Below are 17,815 nucleotides of genomic sequence, written 5' to 3'. Positions count from 1 at the left end.
AAGAACTATGAAGTATTGGTGGTATAATTTTAGTTATAGATATTTGTATGAACAATATCAACATGTATGCAATTTTATGCAATGCAGAAAAAGAAAAAAAAAGTACCATAACTTTTTTTTTGGTGGAAACATCTTACTGATCTGATTGCGATATAGGAGATGTGTTTAGTGCTATATTGTGTGTCATAACTTGTGTTTCTTATCAAACCATGCAAGAACAGGTCTTACCTTTAGTGATACAGCTTCTTTCATTTGTTCCACACCTGAAGGGTTGCAATCGTTACTTACTTGTAGTAATGGAGCTTCAATTTTTTCCATTATTTTATAGTGGTAGTAGTTACAGTAGATAACTGTCCATCAATTCGCACTATCATCTTAAATTAAATATACTATATAATAAACAGCCCAAATTTATAAAACACGCCATTTTCATGTCTTACTCATTAATTATGAAACAAGCGCCTTGTTACTACCTAGGATTCATTACATAAGTAATACTCCTTACTACATTTATTTAAGAATAATTGTCCTCGTGTTTTTAATGGTGTGTAATGTAATGAGTTTATTATATTATTTTTCTTAGGTGGTATAATGTTCTCATACTTAATAATTGTTTTTTATTAAGGTTGTAATTTGCTCGTGTTTTCCATGATAAGTAATATCTTAATTAACATGCATATCCAAGTAGATAACATAAGTAGTAATTTTCCACTATAAAACACAAGGCAATAAGCCAATAACTTATCAACATATCCAAACCTTTTCAAACAATTAAACGTGAAAAATGGAAACAATCTCCAAACTTGAAATCCTAGCATTATGCTTACTTTCCCTAATCTTCTTCAAACTCAAATCCATCAAGAGAAGGTCGACGGCGCCGCCTCTACCGCCGGGTCCAAGGGCCTTCCCTTTCGTCGGCAGCCTCCCGCAAATGCTGAGAAACAAGCCTGTCTCCCGATGGATACTCAATCTCATGCAACAGCTCAACACAGAGATCGCTTGCATCAAACTCGGCAGCGTCCACGTCATTTCCGTCACTTCTCCGGAGCTCTCTAGAGAGTTCTTGAAGAAGCACGACGCCTCCTTCGCATCCCGGCCCGACAACCTCGTGGCCCGCCTCGTCACCGACAGGTACCGGGGGCTGGTCCTCTCGCCCTCCGGCAGTCAGTGGAAGAAAATGAGGAGAGTGATGGCGTCGGAGGTGCTCACCGCGAGTGTGTTCGAGCGGCTCCACACGAAGAGATGCGAAGAGGCCGACCACCTCGTGAGATTTGTCTACAACCAGTGGATGAATCCGGACATCAATGGGGTGGTGAACTTGAGAGAGACAACCCAGCATTACTGCGGCAACATGAGCAGGAAAATGGTGTTTGGTGAGGGGTTTTTCGGGCCGGGAATGGATGACGAGGGCCCGGGAATGGAAGAAAGAGAACACGTGGATGGATTGTTCGCGATTCTCTCTTGTCTCTATGCGTTCGGGGTAGCTGATTTTGTACCGTGGTTGGAGTTTTTGGATTTGGATGGACACAAAAGGATTGTGACGAGTGCCCTTAAGAATGTAAGAAAATACCAAGATCCGGCAATCGATAAGAGAATGGAGATGTGGAATCTAGGGCATAAGAGTGAAGAAGATGATATTCTTGATCTTCTTATTAACCTCAAGAACGCAGAAAATGAACCCCTTTTGACCATTCGAGAGATCAAAGCACTCATTTTGGTAAGTATTTGGGTTTCTAGCTACTTATTTTGTTGCGGAGCCTTTGACTGGACCCCAAAATTCATAAAGAGCATAATTTGATATGGGAGTGATGATGGTTTTGCAGGAAATAATGCTTGCAACGGTTGATAATCCATCAAATGCAGCTGAGTGGGCTTTGGCAGAGATGATCAATCAACCAGACCTACTTGCTAAGGCATGTGAAGAATTGGACAATGTTGTAGGTAAGAAGAGGCTAGTCCAGGAATCAGACATTCCTAAACTAAATTATCTCAAGGCTTGTTTGAAAGAGTCATTTAGGCTACATCCATTAGCGCCGTTTAATGTCCCTCACACTTCGACCAAAGATACTGTTGTGGGTGGCTACACGATCCCAGAGAAGAGCTATGTGATCCTAAGTCGTCCCGGCCTAGGGCAGAACCCTAGGATTTGGGATGAGCCTCTCAAGTTCAAGCCCGAGCGGCACATTTTTTATGAACAAACACGAGTCGTGCTTGTTGATCACGACTTGCGCATTTTATCATTTAGTACCGGAAGGCGCGGATGCCCCGGCATCGTGCTTGGTTCTACCATGAGCACTATACTTCTAGCTAGACTCATTCAGGGTTTTAGTTGGAGGCCACCTCTCGGTACGAACAACATTGACTTGGCTGAGTCGAGAGACAACGGTGCATTAGCTAAGCCCTTGATTGCTCACGCAACCCCTCGATTAGACCCACAAGTATATTTTCAATCTATGCAAAGCTAATATTGTATTTTTGTGTTATATTGTATTCCATTGTATTGTATCATTGTAATAACGAAGAATGATGTACTAGTTAATAAGATGCTTTCTTTTAATCCAATATAATCACGTAGAATGATGCAAGTTGTGGATGAATGTATTATCACTACTACGGTCAAAATTTATTTATTGGTTATCTAAGAAGCAACAAATGATTTCACTCTCTTCAACTGAAGTTGGATATATAGTTGCTAATGAAGCCACTTGTGAAGCAGTTTTCTACTAAAACCTTACAAACTTTGACTTCCTAAGTAATCTACTAATCACAATAAGTTATGTGTTAGTATTCGGCCATTGTGGAGACATTACATTCAGAATACTCAAGGTCTAATCTTTGTAGTTGATAGTAATGACTAAATCTAATGATCGAGATCTTGTTGTTGAGGCTAGGGATATGTTGCATATGATACTAAATGAGGCAAACAACTAATTAAACAAGCACTTTTGGGTTTGCTTTCCTTTTCCTTTAAAAAGTGTTTTGAAGTATTACCTAAAAATAATTAAGTTAGTAATCCTTTCACCATCTTCTTGACTTTGTTCGAGGCCTAACAACTTAGAGCCACATCAGTTGCTCCATTTAAAAAATAAATAGCTTTGGTGCACATTTAGGACGGACTAAGAAATGATGTGTTGCCTGTTTTTGCTAACAAAAAAGATGAAATCAATATTTTCAATAATTTATACTCCTTCTGTACTTTTATAGTTGAGTCATTTTTTCATTTCGAAAAGTTCTTTCATAGTTGAGTATTTTTCTTACTTTACTCTCTCTTACTCTATTCCGTATACTTTATTTACTTTTTACTTTATTCTCTCTACTTTTTTCACTCTCTTACTCCCTCTGTACTTTTATAGTTGAGTCATTTTTTCATTTCGAAAAGTTCCTTCATAGTTGAGTATTTTTCTTACTTTACTCTCTCTTACTCTATTCCGTATACTTTATTTACTTTTTACTTGATTCTCTCTACTTTTTTTCCTCTCTTATTTTTTTTATCTATTTATTTAACACACCCAACATTCCTTTCTTAAACTCCGTCTCGAAAAGTTTCCCCTCAACTATGAGGAAACGGATGGAGTACTTGTATTCATATAGTCCTAGTCTCCTAGATGCTTCCATGATTTCCATCCCTACTTACAACTTCGCCATAAGTTTGTTTTCCTGAGATAACCCTTTTTAAATAAAAGATACCAAACTATTTAGTTCTTTCATTCTAATTAAATCATGAGATTGAATTTACTGAATCAATTTATAATTTATACTGAGATACTTAATTAAGGATCTTGATTGAATTCCAATATTTAAATTTCTTTTTCTCTTCTAGAATAGTGAGATTCAACTCACTTTGAGACTAACTAAATTGGGAGGTTTGATTTCTCAAAATTAATTAATCATGAGATTAGTTATATTAATTAAGAAGATTAATTATATTTTAATCATGCAATTTCCTTTATTTTATTACAAATTATATTTAATTTGAGTAATTGTATTTCTATAGAATGTGTATAGCTTAGGGCACATTTAGTTTAGGCTCTCAAATCTCAATCAACTATTGTAATTCGAGTCCACAATTAATTTAAACTCAAAAGTCAAAATGATGATCATTCACTAGGACAACGTGCTTCTCTTGTTTTCGAATCATTTGACTTTTATTTCTTGATCACCAATTTGTGAGGCTTCTCTCCTCTCCTATCTTGTGTTTGCATGTTACTACCGATAGACTGTTTCCAGATTTTGCAGAATTTGGATAAAACCTCATTGCTACTATTTGGTGATTCTGTCATACCGTTTTCCGTGGCTTGTTTGATGTCAAGCACATGAAGGATTTCATGCTTCATTTTTTTTTTGGGTTCAATTTTTGCATTTCCACACTATATAGCTTGATAGATTATTTGATTTAACTAAGTATTTGCCACTGCTCCGAGAAATATTTTTCTTTGGGCAAAACCGCGAAAATAGGATATGGTGTTCCTCGACTTCTTTTTAAACTCACAAATTTAGTCAACGCGCGTTTTGTAATTGCGTTTCTGAGTTACGAAAAATGCGTCGTTTATGTACATTCCCCTTTCCGATGAATCTGATGGAACACGCTCCGTCGCGGGGTGATTAATAGTCAATATCGAATAAATGGATATTTTAATTTGTCTTGAAAATGAAAATTAAATCACAAATGTAATGATGCAGAGAGAAAATGGGGGTGTCTTTCACCAAGCTTTTCAGCCGATTGTATGCCAAAAAGAAGTTGCGGATTGTTATGGTAGGTCTTGATGATGTCTGTAAGACCACTATACTGTACAAGCTCAAGCTGGGAGAAATAGTCACAACCATCCCCACAGTTGGTATCATTCTTTTCTATTTCTTGCTAAATGTCTTCTCTGTTTTTGAGTTTTTAGAGCTTCTCATATTGAATTTATTTTCATTATTTCCAGGATTCAATGTGGAGACAGTCGAATATAAGAACATTAAGTTCACTGTTTGGGATGTTGGGGGTCAACAAAGGTATAAGGTATAGTTTATCCTTTCAGAGTAAATGCTTTAGAAGCCACAAGAAGAGTCTATTTTTCTTTGATTCTATTTTCAGTTTCAATATCTGGCTTACAACATATTCAATACTACTCATATTACTAGATTCAATAGTTTCAAAGTGTTGATTATTACTAAAAGCCAGATATAGTAGCCTAAGGGTCTTTTGATGCATTTGCTATCTTTGATGGTCTGAAAGAGTGTTGTGTTAAGTCTTTTGTATCCATACATAACCGAAGAATGGAAAAGATTCTTCCAATGTCTCGGGTATCTCAGTTGCTTTTTCCTGAGTTAGGATATTGTGTAGTTTAAAGAAGGGAGAAATTAAGTAAAACGTCTGTTATGAATTCGTTTCGGCTTGCTCTACCTTTCATAGTTGTAGCTACGTGCACGTTTCATGCTCTCTTGATTATAGTATTGCTGCTAATCCTTTAAATTCTCTTATTATCTGCCCTACAGATTCGGCCATTGTGGAGACATTACTTTCAGAATACTCAAGGTGTAATCTTTGTAGTTGATAGTAATGATCGAGATCGTATTGTTGAGGCTAGGGATATAATGCATATGATGTTAAACGAGGTAAACATACACAAACACACTTTTGGTTTGCTTCCTTTCTATAAAAAGGTGCTTTTAAATATTAGTATCATAAAATGTACTGGTGACCTTGTCTAGTTTATAGTAATAAACTAGAACTTAAAGTCACATAAAAAAAATAGCTTTTTGATGGCCATGTAGGACGACCTAAGGAATGCTGTGTTGCTTGTTTTTGCTAACAAAAATGATCTTCGAAATGCTATGAGTGTTGCTGAGATAACTGACAAGCTAGGACTTCACTCTCTCCAGCAACGCCAATGGTATACTCTCTCTCTGTTATTCTGTGCTTACGCCGTGCATATGGGATCTACTACTTCGTCACCTGCCTCAAATATTTAAGGCTCTTCTTGGCATGTATATTGCAGGCACATCCTGAGTACATGTTCCACCTCCGGGGAAGGGCTATACGAGGGGCTGGATTGGCTCTCGGACAACTTCGCTGATAAGGTTTGCATCTTGTTGTTACCCTCAGGTTAATTTTGTACTATTTCTCAACAAGTGTTATTTCATGTTCTTGATTTGTTTCATTTTGGCGACCAACAGGCTTAAGAAAGAAAGATGCTGGATGATTTTTGGTGACTTAAGTGAAGATTTAGACTTTCATTATCATTTGCCACTTCCATTCAAACCAATTATGTAATTGTAGGGGTGTCTCTAATACACAGAAATTATAATTATTTTATCTACTACTAAAATATCCATAGATTTTACATTTAGCCTTCTTTTCTTCCCATTTATGTGTTTTGATTTGTTTGTTTGCTCCTCTAATTAATTAATGGTCCAAAATCAATTAATTAAAACTTAATATTCAAATGTATTCAATATAACTATCACCTCTAGTGTCGATCTTTGCTACCCACCCACTCTTTATTGGTGTTACATTCATCCAGTAATTGCAGCCGCATGCTCCAACGCTATTCTCGCATTCACACAACAGACAAATGCAGTATTTCCATAGTTCTCAATCTTTAGTTGAGTTACACATTTTTATGAGTTGGCTTGGAAAATAACCTCAATCCAAAATAAATTAGCTTCATCTCCACAAAATTAAATATAACCACAAATAGATTTTATGTGGCCTTCTTCTTCTCCCTCCTCATTATTATTGTGTTAACATTTTGTTGTTCGTTGGCCCTATGCTGCTGTTTCTATAACATCGACAATTTGGATGCCATTCTCGCATATCACATCTCAATTTGTTGTTTCAATTACATCCACAAAACCCATTTCCTTATTTCTCAAACATCTTCTAAATGAAGAAGTCTTTGGTCAAATTTTCACGTAAGTCATGTTTTTTTCAATATATGGTCTAATTCCTATTTAGTTTGAATATTGCATGTAGGTGTTTATTGAGATATACATGTCCTGGAGAAATAATTAGTTGCCATATCTATGAATCAAATGTAGAAAACAAGCTCTAATTAAATTGTATGCACATGAGATTAAATTTATTGTTTCAAAATGATGGTTACAATTAGTTTATGGGTGTGACACATATGTAGAGAAAATGGGGTTGTCCTTCACGAAGCTTTTTAGCCGGCTGTTTGCGAAGAAGGAGATGCGAATTCTTATGGTAGGTCTTGATGCTGCTGGTAAGACCACCATATTGTATAAACTCAAGTTGGGAGAAATCGTCACAACCATTCCAACAATTGGTATGCGTCTTCCTACATATTCTATTTCTATGTTCTGGAAAGAATTTCATATTTTATAGTAGATCATTCAACAGCATATTTTGATTAATTAGATGATTAAGATCAAGTATATTTGGTTAGTATTTGTACTATACTTTTAATTTCTATGGTGGATCATAGATATATTGATGTGAATTGCCTTTGGCCTTACTAGTTGTGTGATGTGATCACCTCTTGTTTAGGATTCAATGTGGAGACAGTTGAATACAAGAACATAAGCTTCACTGTTTGGGATGTTGGTGGTCAAGATAAGGTATAAGTTGTACCTCATTTCAATTGTGTTGTTAATCTATATATGGTTGGTTATGTTTGATGGCTCTGACTATTTAATATTGTGGTAGATTCGACCATTGTGGAGGCATTACTTCCAGAACACTCAAGGGTTGATTTTCGTGGTTGATAGCAACGATCGAGATCGTGTTATTGAGGCTAGGGATGAGCTGCATAGAATGTTAAATGAAGTAAAGAAACATGAGTTGCTATATAGTTTTTGGAGTGAATGAGGAATTAATTAGAGTTAGGGTTTGTGATGTAGGATGAGCTTCGGGATGCAGTGGTGCTAGTTTTCGCTAACAAACAGGATCTTCCGAATGCTATGAATGCTGCTGAGATAACTGACAAGCTCGGGCTCCACTCCTTTCGCGATCGCCATTGGTATATCCAGAGTGCGTGCGCCACCTCTGGAGAAGGCCTATACGAGGGCCTCGACTGGCTCTCTAACAACATTGCTAACAAGGTACCTACCATCCATCACCTAATTAATCAAATGCATCTTCTCACTCATTTTCTATTTTTTTCTTAACAGTCTTAAACAAGAAAGCTTGGATGAAGTTTGGCGCCAACCTTGTTCGAGACTACCCTTTTCCCATGCGATCATGTTACTTTTCATATACTAGTATATATTTAGATAGTGGTATTCTAGATAGTATGTATGTATAATTGAGTTTTAAGACTCTGCAATTAATACTATAGGCCTTCTTTATGCATCCTTTTCCTGCTGAATGAATCTCATATTGCATATAATATGGTTGGTAAGTTTTTGTGAAAATTTATTAGATTAATTTTGAATAAATAATAAGACTATTGAAAAATCCAAATGAATAATTAACATACTCTCCCATTAAATCTATAAAATTTACTAGTTGAGAAAACTTAACAATGTACACTGAGGTACCATATAAAATTATACTAGCTTTTATTGAAATTTGGTTTTTTGATTGTAATGTACTCCATAGTCCAAAATTATTTTTAAAAATTAATTTTAAAATTAGTAAAATTAGGGGATGTTACTTTGACAAAAAAAACCAGCTAGTTTCTTCTCTTATTATAATCAGTCTTTTTCATCCAATCTAATTCCATTTCTGCTGAGGATGACAAATGGTGAATGGCAATATAGCTTCAAAATGTGAGCATGATTCAGAGTTGAAATGATGATGTTTTTTTGTTGTTATTCCTTTCCAAGCTTCAAATGCAAATGATGTTTTTTTGTTGTTATTCCTTTATTAAACCTCATTGTGTTTCTAATTCAATATATGTAGAACTTTTGGTGTCTTCAAGCCACGACTAATGACAAATGATTTTGTGTAGAGGAAATCAATGTTATGGTGACACGTTTTTCATACTTAATACGATCTGAATCATGTTGTCGATTGCAATCTATATGGATCGTCAAATATAACATACGATGGTCAAGACATATCAAACTGAAACAACCCAAAAATTAAATAAAAAGCAAAGAAATCATGATGTATTCAAATATTTATAAGTAAGCAAATAGCTCTAGGTATTCATTAGTCGATCAAGTTCTTGCAGTTGAGGAAAAAGAAATTTCATAATCCAAATTGAAAATAGATAATCTATCGTAAAAGATTTCAAGTCAATCTAAAATCTATTACTAACTTTAATTTAGCTAGTGACATTGGTGTATTATAACACAGAATAATTTATAATGAAACAAATTATGCTAAAATTATTATAGTTTTTTTGTAAAATCTTGATATATTGGCAGGCAGACAGACATTTTGAAAATAATGTCTCTAAACACTCTTAAACAAAAAATGTTATCAAACGAAAAAGTGTGAAACAAACCATAAAATTTAATGTGAATGAATTCATAATTTTAAAAACAAGGCCCAAAACTTCAGAACCCAATCTTTTATCATTGGAATTTCTGAAATTAGAAATTTCTAATTGATAAATGAGTTTTAATTTAGTCAGGGAAGGTTGGCGATCGTGAAATCGGAAGCCCTGGTTTAGGACTGAGCTCATAAACCTCAGATCAGAGTAACAGATTAAATCCATGGCAGCGATTTACAGCCTCTACATCATCAATAAATCTGGCGGTCTCATTTTCTATAAGGTAAAATGCCTATTTTCCCCCTTCAACGTGTTCTTCTGAATCTTCAGTGTTTGATGTTTACGAATTCAAGAGATAAATCTGAATATTGAATGTAGGATTATGGATCAGCGGGAAGAATGGATACAAACGACAGTTTGAGGTTAGCGAGTCTGTGGCACTCTATGCACGCAATCTCGCAGCAGCTCTCTCCCGTTTCCGGCTGCTTTGGAATCGACCTTCTTCAGGCTGATACTTTCGATCTTCACTGTTTTCAATCTCTTACTGGTTAGAAGATCTCGCTGTTGTTCGGCACTAGTATTTATTTATACTGAGTTTCTTAAATTGATTCCCTGTCTTCCTATGTTGTTGATTGAATGTGAATGCGTGATTTAAGCTGTATTGCTAGAGCTGGATAGGTTTCTTACAGAACTGATTTAAATTTCTTCTGCTGCAGAGGGTAAAATGAGAGGTTTTGGAAAAAATAATCTTAATCATCTTGAATTTCCGTAGTGTTTGTGATCTGCAGTCTGCAACTAAAGCAAATCGTTCGAAACAAATGAGTTACTAGAGAGATTGTTGATAAAAAGGAGGATGTTTAGGAGGGGGAAATGGTTGGTAGGATGCTCAATTGTGCTTTGCTTTTGATCTTTAGCTCTTAACTTCTCTTTGTTTCCTCATATGGGGATAAGTTGTGAGTCTTTTCTGTGGCCACAGATATACATGATCTGTTGGTAAAATTTATTCGCTCTAAATCTTCTTCCAAGTGCTAGTTTGTCATTTGCAAAACGTGATAAGAACCTGCATTTCTCCCACAAATTTTATAGCTTATCCTCATGTTTTCTTGCTCATCTCTTGTAGTATTAAATATTCAGGTGCTTGCTTTTGATTCAAGGCTATTCTCATTTCTGTAGTCAGAAAATTTGTATGTGGTGCTCCATTGTTCTGATTTCAAGCGTGTTAGTTCCTAGGGTAAAGAAGTAACTAGATACTTATGTTAATGCATATATGCATACACTCATTGCTCAACTAATAGATAGACGTACATGAGTTCCTTCTGATATTCCCCTTGAATGAGGATTTCATTTCACTGAGACATGTATAATTCTTATTAGAGTTGGCGGTAGCTATCACTGGAGGTAAATAGCCATGTCTTGTTACGTTGTATGCTTCACAGCTTTAGTATTAAAGTGTAGGACCACACTAGTTAGTTTGCTTGCATCGAGGCCTTAGGAAAATGTCTAAATAGTTTTTGGCTAAGAAGGGAAAAATTTTATATACTAATCAGGATAATCATATTGCATATGCTTGTCCTATCAGATATCAGGACAATATTTTATTCTTGTCCTATTCCTAGACACTATCGTTTCTAGGAAACTGATGATGGACAAAATTCAGAGCCACCTATAGTGGAGACCCTGGTGTTGCTCTAACACTAAGCATTGGTTGTTGTCTGGTTGAACATGTACTTTAAATCAGATAATTGCAACAGAGTTTGTCAAGATCATTTGAGATTGTTGTGGGAAGTTGGGAACATGACGAGGATTCACCTTTCCGGTGATTAACTAGAATGGACTGCTTCCTGACATAATTCGTACATCAATTTATGGTGGCACAGAAATGTTATATTTTTAAAAGATGAAAATTATTTATATTTAAACCAAAACTTAGAAATTTCGTTTAGGCTCCTGGCTCCTTTAAGCTTGAAGAGGTGTGTGAGATTCGAATGCTCATTACCTAATACTCAAGCTTGACTCGATAAACAATGAGTCAAGCTTGAGTTTCACAATACTCAGGTTGACTCGGCTTTGTTACATCCTTAAAATATTATGCCTCACCTTGGAAGAGTACTAGTGCATGGCTGCACGCGCAGTTGAGAAAGTCATCGAGTATAGTTTTATTATAGTTTAATTATCATCTATGTTGAGCAGTTCGAGTTTGAGGATGTAAAAGCTTCACCATGTGGACGTGGAACTTAATTTTGGATAACCAAATAAATGTCTGCCTGGAGTCATGTACTGGCTGCTTTTTCTTTGCCTGCCTTATGCTAGTCTAGCAGTAAACTGATAAAATTTGTTACTTTCCAAAAAAGATCTAGGTAGAAATGGTCTTGAATCTGGAGGTGGGGTAGGTTTGTATGTGTTTTCATGATTGCTCCTTTGTAATTTCATGACTGTCAGTTACACAAAACGCAATTTTATACATCTTGTCGCCGTCCCTTTATATACTGCCTAGCGATTCTTGAAACTTTTTGGGGTTGATTTTTTCTCATTTGATGTCATGAATTAAATCGTGTAGGTACAAAATTCTTTGTGGTTTGTGAGCCCGGAACTCAGCATATGGAGAATCTGTTGAAACATATATATGAGTTATACACAGATTTTGTCTTGAAGAACCCTTTCTACGAGATGGAAATGCCAATTCGATGCGAGTTGTTTGACATAAGTTTGGCACAGGCAGTACAGAAGGAGCGAGTCGCCTTATTGGGGAGATGACCTGCTAGCAGGGAAAGGAATCTCGTGTGCGTCCTGTATACTTAGCCCGTTTATGTTATTGTTGAGCGTTCTGTTTTGAAAACAATGATAGAAGGCGGCTAGGTGATTCGGTTTCAGTAAACTCAGATTTGTATATGCGACGACTATGTTGCTTGTGGAGACTGATTCTTTGATAATTCGGATTCTTGAAATTGTGCTGAGCATCTGAAGTGCATGTTTATTTTCTGAATTCATCTATGGATCCATATATAATTCATAAATTATGCTTCTTTCTTCTTTCATAAATGATGCACTGATGTGTGTTGAGTTCTTGTTTGACACAAATACTAACATGCATTTATTTGATGAGAACATTTTAATTAGTGTTGACGATGAAGCACATCTTAGTTGGTAATACGCTTTTCACTCTAACCAATAAGTCAGTGGTTCAAGGCATCCTGGGTAGACGAGAAACTATTATTGATTCTCTTGGAAAAACAAAAAAAAAAGTCTACTACGTTTTAATCAGTGTTAATAATTATGAATATCCATTTTACTTGTTATTCAACCTTTTGTTTTGTGATCGCTATTAACCTTTCCATAAATAAATGGTTAATCTTACCTGAATGCGGTGATTGATGAATAGCAGTTTCTGAGGCAAAGTTCATTCTAATATATTACGAAGAAATTGGTGTCAATGATTAATGTATATGGCATAAAACCATCCCAACTAATGAGGGAACAATTTCAGACAAAATGTAATATCACTAAAATGAATAAACTCATTGCAAACTCCTCAGTAAAATTGATTCATGGAGTATCTAATTAGTCACTCCCTAGTATTTACTAAGGCAAATTGGAACTTTGAGATATCTTAAGGACCCTTGAACAAATCTGAGCTAACTTGCGTGATTTTTTATGTCCAATTAAAAAGGGTAGGAATGGAAAAATCCTAATACAGAAGATAAAAATAATCAATCATGTCTATTATATACTATCATAAATCATGAAGAGTGAAACACCACCTTCGTAATATGACACTTAAATGGAACCATTTCTGAGGCAACACTGAACTCAGATCTCATTGATCCATAGATAATTGTTTACTCTGAAATATGACTGAGTGAAGATTCAAGCAAATTACAAAACATCACATCTCATAACAGTGTAGCCACTAATTATTGAAAGAAAAGAAAATCCCTCTTTATTCATAATTCATAATAGAAACATGTCTAAGCAGAGATTTACACACAAGTTTGCACTGCAATGTGACAGACAAACAAGTTTGGATAATATAGGTAGTTCTCCTGCATCGCAGATGCAAAGGTTATGAGCAAATCCAACTACAACATGCAAACTAAAGTCCGGCTACTAGCTCGAGTAAAAAATCCCCAACTGAAACCCCAGCTACTAGCTCCATTAGAACCGTGGCTAGTAGCTCCATTGCAGAGGAGGTCCACTGGAGCACCGCAACCAACATTTTCACATCTTTTCTATCCATATTCTCCTCTTCCCCGGTATAGTCCCACGGCTTTGAACCAGGGAGACAGAAGTGAACTGCCTTCACTGTGTCAAGCTCCACATACTCGGGGTGGCGCCAAAGCATTGGCAGTAGTAAGTTGTAGATATGGTGGAGTGGCTTCGAGATGTCTTTGAAGAACATGTTAAGGAAATCCTGCAGATTGAACAACAGAGACACACATGTGTGAAGATCTCTAATTTAAATCAACATATTTAATATTCATCAAGTATTTTGCATTCTACCTGCTCTGCAAACGGGGTGGTGGGTGTGACTTTAAGGGTGCGCAGGAGGCGGACATATGTGTGACCAGAAGGTTCAAAAATAAACATGCCACAATTTAGATAAACAAGAGGCCTTTCACCCAATTCTTGAGGCCATTGGACCACATGTGGACAAAGGTCACACAAGCAATCCATCACAGCATAGAAAAGAGGTTGTCCATATTGCCAAGCACTTGGATGTCTGCATCCAGGTAAATCATCTTCCAGTACTCCGTAAACTGAACAAATTATAAAAACACATCCTTCATTTTAATTTGGGTATATTATGTCTCTTACTATGCCTACTTATATAGTAAAAAATCTAATATTAATGAACTATATGGAAATAAATATCATAGAGTCTACTTAGACTATCAATATCATCAGCCAAAGTTTTGTTTATAGTAATGGCAACTTCATGATCCATTTGAGCTAAGTATTCTAAAAAACAAGAATAATTTCTTAAGGAAGGAGATAATTCTGAAGCAGGTACAAGCACATATAATGATATGTATAGCTTCAATGGTGTGCATGTTCTCCGTTGGGTACTGCTTTATAGTTAGTTTGGGGCAGGAGCCATTACAAAGCCTAGCCACGTTTCAGAATTTTGTGCAAACGTATGAAAAAGGTGTCTGATAATCACTATCTGGTCACGTTATTCACATTCCTCGCGTAGTACAAGATATATCAACCGGTTGAAGGAAATTTAAGGCTATGCTTTTCTATCCCGATGTAGAGATAATGCAAGTCCTTACAGCCATGCTCTATGACTTCAACTAATTTTGTTGTTTATCACGTTGTAACCGTCGAAAATAAATCTGGCACCAACCATTCGAATCATCTTCCAGTTTTGGCGCCTCTCGAAAGCAATTAAGAAGTGCTAACATAAAAGTCATTTCGTCGAGAGCATTTATATTGGTGATTTATTTGGATATATCTTGGTTTGAATTGCTAGTTAGCTCCAATGCAGTAAGAACTAATTGCCTCACATGTTATTAGACATGTAAATTCTAAAAGGAGGTTAAGATTAATGAAAATGTATACACTTGAATTTGTGGAAACGATGTTGCGAGTGCTTTTACACAAACTAGCGGGATGGTACGCACACAAAATATTGGGTTAATGGAGTAGATAAATATGTAAAAATAGATAATATTTTCAAAACCTTGAAGAATTTCATATGAAAAAAAGAACATCTCATAAAACCTATTCATTTTTAATTACAAAACTATCTTTACAACATAACACGCATTTATAATCAAAATTCATGAGGAAATGACTAATGCTAATTTTGCATTAAAAAGCGTCACCCACAAGTGTACGGGCTAAATAGCATATGACAAACTAAAATTATCGATCCTCAAAGACTAAAAGCCGGTTTGAGTATTACGATGCAACTTTGAATACTATTTAGACTACTAAAAGGGGTTTTTGGTTTTCTATAACTAAGATCAAAGAACAATTAATCAAGTAAAGATAAATAACTAAGCAAGACAAACATAGTATGATTTTTCACACAAATTTGGAAAGGTAGGGATATGGATCCGTTAGTATGGATCACGGGTTTCACCTAGGGATCATGCTCATCTATTAGTTCTCATGTGTGGCTAGGAAGGTCGGGTTAATTGGTTAGACCCCTTCTCGGGTGCATCTAACTCGTGGATTAATCCCTAATGTAGGAGTCTCCTCCATACAATTCAAGATTAACTCCCTAGAACAACGGACCCAAGTCCTCTCTCTATATGCATCTCTCGATTACATGTAACGCACATAGTTGTTGATTACCTAACTATTCTAATCATGCATCTCTCAATGTCATTAATTAGAACAAGATATATCAAATTGTTAGCTAGGCAATTGGATAATAAGAGCTCAATAATCAACAAAAACCAACACAGGAGATAGATAGCATAAATCAAGGATCAACCCATGGATTCCATACAAACATCACCACATCCCTAAGGAAAATCTAGCTACTCATGTTCAAAGATGAAACAAAAGTAAAAACAAAGCAAATGAAAGAAAACATGGATAGAAATAGGGGTGTGCATTCGGGTTTCGGTTCGGTTTTTTGTCAAAACCGAACCAAAACCGAAAAACCGAATTTAGTTCAAAATCCAAACCGAACCGAACCCGAAAAACCGAAAAACCGAAATCGAAAAACCGAAAACCGAACTTAAAAAACTGAAAAAAACGAACAAAACCGAAAAAATAAATATAATATTAATATATATGTGTGTGTAATTTATTTTATTTTATATATACTAATAGAATATTTATATATAATATAAAATTAATAATACATATAATATATATAATATAGTAGAATTTATTAAAATAATATACTATATATTATATATAATATAATATATATAATTCGGTTATTCGGTTTTTCGGTTTTTTTCTTCGCCCGAACCGAACCGAAAAACTAAAATTTTTGTATTTTCAAAACCGAACCGAACCGAAAAACCGAAATAACCGAACCGAATTTCAAAATTTCGGTTTGGTTCGGTTCGGATATTCGGTTTCCGTTTTTTTTGCTCACCCCTAGATAGAAATTAGAAACTAGAACTCCCTATGGTAGAAATGATGGTGGGGAGTCTTCTCCTTCAATCTCTTGAGAGGGGAAGCTCCTAAGCCTTCAAATCCTCTTCAAAACCGTGCTCTCTTACTCAGAATCGTCGTGTGTGAGTTATGGCTCAAATGTGTGAAGTCCCCTCTTATACTCGGAGTGAAATCAGGATTAAATGGGTACTTATTCAAAACACCCGGCTAGGTGATCTGTAAGTGGCGAAACACCTGGCCGGGTCTTCTCTCTGGAACCCGATTTCTGCTACAAAACACCCGACCTGGTTTTCCGTGAAATGGAAAACACCCGGCTGGGTCTTCTCTCTGGAGTCAGCCTCGTTCGCTCCGTCTTGCCCGTTTTAACCCGTTTTCACTTCAAAACTCCAACAAACTTGTTACTTCATTTAATTGATGACTAAATGGGTGAAAACCTATAATAAGCACCTTAATTCACCAAAAATATGAGTTAATCACCTCTAAAACCATCTTAAACTATGAGTTTGCCAGAAAACAAATAGGGGTATAATAATAGGCAAACCAAAACAAGGCTTCTTTATAATAGGTATAGATTAATTATTATTCACCTATCTTTTTTCAAACAAAATTATTGCAAACCCTTACATAATGCTGCTAGATGTCCATTTTTTTTTTCTGAGTTATGATTTGCGTGAACTAGGAAATATTAGTAGATTTATGGAAAGTAATAACCAAAGTCTATCTTCAATTGACAATATAGAGACTATCAGAAACTTCAAACATCCAAAAAAGTAGTGTATGATGAAAACCTTTAACATAATCTGAAGCTTGAAATGAATTTTATTTATTTCCATTAACTTAATGTATTGATTAATCAGAGATTAACATAGAAAGCATCACAGTCTAATATTCAATTACTGAGAAACATTTTAATTCCATGAACAATACCTAGGCCTAGTAGTCTTAAAATCTTGAACTTTAGTTAGTGCCGTAAATATAGCAAGACCACTTTAACGCAACATTCAGACACTAACTTCTGTTTCCTATTAAAACTTATCATGTTTTAATTGCCAAAAAAATGAGTAGTGATATAATTGCTACAACCTAGAAGTGATGTTGTAATTACAGAACTAATCAAAGTTCATAGTGTTTTAAAGCTTTTAACTTTAAAAAGCACCACAAATAAGCATGAAGTTTACTATCAGACATATAAGAAAAGGGAGAGCGGGTGGGGTTACTACATGCAACTAGCATTTATACGAAAAGGAATTTTAGATGAATTCAGAAAATCGAGAAACCTGCAAATTTGCATTAAATAGATTTTAGAAAATCAATAAACCTGCAACATAATCCTGTTTCCGATTACCTGA

General features: G+C 35.5%; 4 protein-coding genes and 1 pseudogene across 5 annotated transcripts; 4 read left to right on the top strand and 1 right to left on the bottom strand.

Annotated features, from left to right (window-relative positions):
- Positions 1-767: 767 nt before the first annotated feature.
- LOC121755066 (phenylalanine N-monooxygenase-like) lies at positions 768-2,529 on the top strand. Its single transcript, XM_042150347.1, has 2 exons — positions 768-1,717; positions 1,824-2,529. Exons 1-2 carry the CDS (start codon positions 785-787, stop codon positions 2,463-2,465), a joined length of 1,575 nt encoding a protein of 524 aa, XP_042006281.1. The 5' UTR covers positions 768-784; the 3' UTR covers positions 2,466-2,529.
- Positions 2,530-4,687: 2,158 nt separating this feature from the next.
- On the top strand, positions 4,688-6,219 carry LOC121755260 (ADP-ribosylation factor-like). The gene is made up of 6 exons (XM_042150538.1): positions 4,688-4,835; positions 4,926-5,002; positions 5,479-5,598; positions 5,758-5,876; positions 5,982-6,063; positions 6,160-6,219. Exons 1-6 carry the CDS (start codon positions 4,688-4,690, stop codon positions 6,163-6,165), a joined length of 552 nt encoding a protein of 183 aa, XP_042006472.1. The 3' UTR covers positions 6,166-6,219.
- Positions 6,220-6,794: 575 nt separating this feature from the next.
- On the top strand, positions 6,795-8,176 carry LOC121755259 (ADP-ribosylation factor 1-like). Of its 2 annotated transcripts, XM_042150536.1 has the most exons (6): positions 6,795-6,897; positions 7,119-7,271; positions 7,493-7,563; positions 7,652-7,771; positions 7,846-8,046; positions 8,116-8,176. In XM_042150536.1, the coding sequence occupies exons 1-6, from the start codon at positions 6,870-6,872 to the stop codon at positions 8,119-8,121; spliced, it is 579 nt and encodes a 192-aa protein (XP_042006470.1). In that variant the 5' UTR covers positions 6,795-6,869; the 3' UTR covers positions 8,122-8,176. The 2 variants fall into 2 exon arrangements, with proteins under 2 accessions (XP_042006470.1, XP_042006469.1); XM_042150535.1 differs by lacking the exon at positions 8,116-8,176 and having other exon boundaries at positions 7,846-8,112.
- A 1,300-nt stretch (positions 8,177-9,476) lies between these two features.
- LOC121753582 (trafficking protein particle complex subunit 4-like) lies at positions 9,477-12,331 on the top strand. Its single transcript, XM_042148795.1, has 3 exons — positions 9,477-9,669; positions 9,765-9,933; positions 11,944-12,331. The coding sequence occupies exons 1-3, from the start codon at positions 9,610-9,612 to the stop codon at positions 12,138-12,140; spliced, it is 426 nt and encodes a 141-aa protein (XP_042004729.1). The 5' UTR covers positions 9,477-9,609; the 3' UTR covers positions 12,141-12,331.
- A 1,145-nt stretch (positions 12,332-13,476) lies between these two features.
- On the bottom strand, positions 13,477-14,140 carry LOC121754723 (annotated as a pseudogene).
- Between the last annotated feature and the right edge of the window lie 3,675 nt (positions 14,141-17,815).

This window comes from Salvia splendens, chromosome 11, assembly GCF_004379255.2.
Source record: "Salvia splendens isolate huo1 chromosome 11, SspV2, whole genome shotgun sequence".
NCBI lineage: Eukaryota > Viridiplantae > Streptophyta > Magnoliopsida > Lamiales > Lamiaceae > Salvia > Salvia splendens.
This window is presented reverse-complemented; position numbering and strand designations above follow the sequence as displayed.

What these genes read in the sequence shown, in the direction of transcription:
- LOC121753582 (XM_042148795.1), top strand. Translation starts at nt 9,610, where the DNA reads ATGGCAGCGATTTACAGCCTCTACATCATCAATAAATCTGGCGGTCTC. An exon ending in GCGGTCTCATTTTCTATAAG is followed by an intron (nt 9,670 to 9,764) that starts GTAAAATGCCTA and finishes TATTGAATGTAG; the next exon opens with GATTATGGATCAGCGGGAAG. An exon ending in CTGTTTTCAATCTCTTACTG is followed by an intron (nt 9,934 to 11,943) that starts GTTAGAAGATCT and finishes TAAATCGTGTAG; the next exon opens with GTACAAAATTCTTTGTGGTT.
- LOC121755260 (XM_042150538.1), top strand. Translation starts at nt 4,688, where the DNA reads ATGGGGGTGTCTTTCACCAAGCTTTTCAGCCGATTGTATGCCAAAAAG. An exon ending in GGGGTCAACAAAGGTATAAG is followed by an intron (nt 5,003 to 5,478) that starts GTATAGTTTATC and finishes TCTGCCCTACAG; the next exon opens with ATTCGGCCATTGTGGAGACA. An exon ending in TCTCTCCAGCAACGCCAATG is followed by an intron (nt 5,877 to 5,981) that starts GTATACTCTCTC and finishes TGTATATTGCAG; the next exon opens with GCACATCCTGAGTACATGTT.
- LOC121755259 (XM_042150535.1), top strand. Translation starts at nt 6,870, where the DNA reads ATGAAGAAGTCTTTGGTCAAATTTTCAC. An exon ending in CACAACCATTCCAACAATTG is followed by an intron (nt 7,272 to 7,492) that starts GTATGCGTCTTC and finishes CCTCTTGTTTAG; the next exon opens with GATTCAATGTGGAGACAGTT. An exon ending in TGCATAGAATGTTAAATGAA is followed by an intron (nt 7,772 to 7,845) that starts GTAAAGAAACAT and finishes TTTGTGATGTAG; the next exon opens with GATGAGCTTCGGGATGCAGT.
- LOC121755066 (XM_042150347.1), top strand. Translation starts at nt 785, where the DNA reads ATGGAAACAATCTCCAAACTTGAAATCCTAGCATTATGCTTACTTTCC. An exon ending in AGATCAAAGCACTCATTTTG is followed by an intron (nt 1,718 to 1,823) that starts GTAAGTATTTGG and finishes ATGGTTTTGCAG; the next exon opens with GAAATAATGCTTGCAACGGT.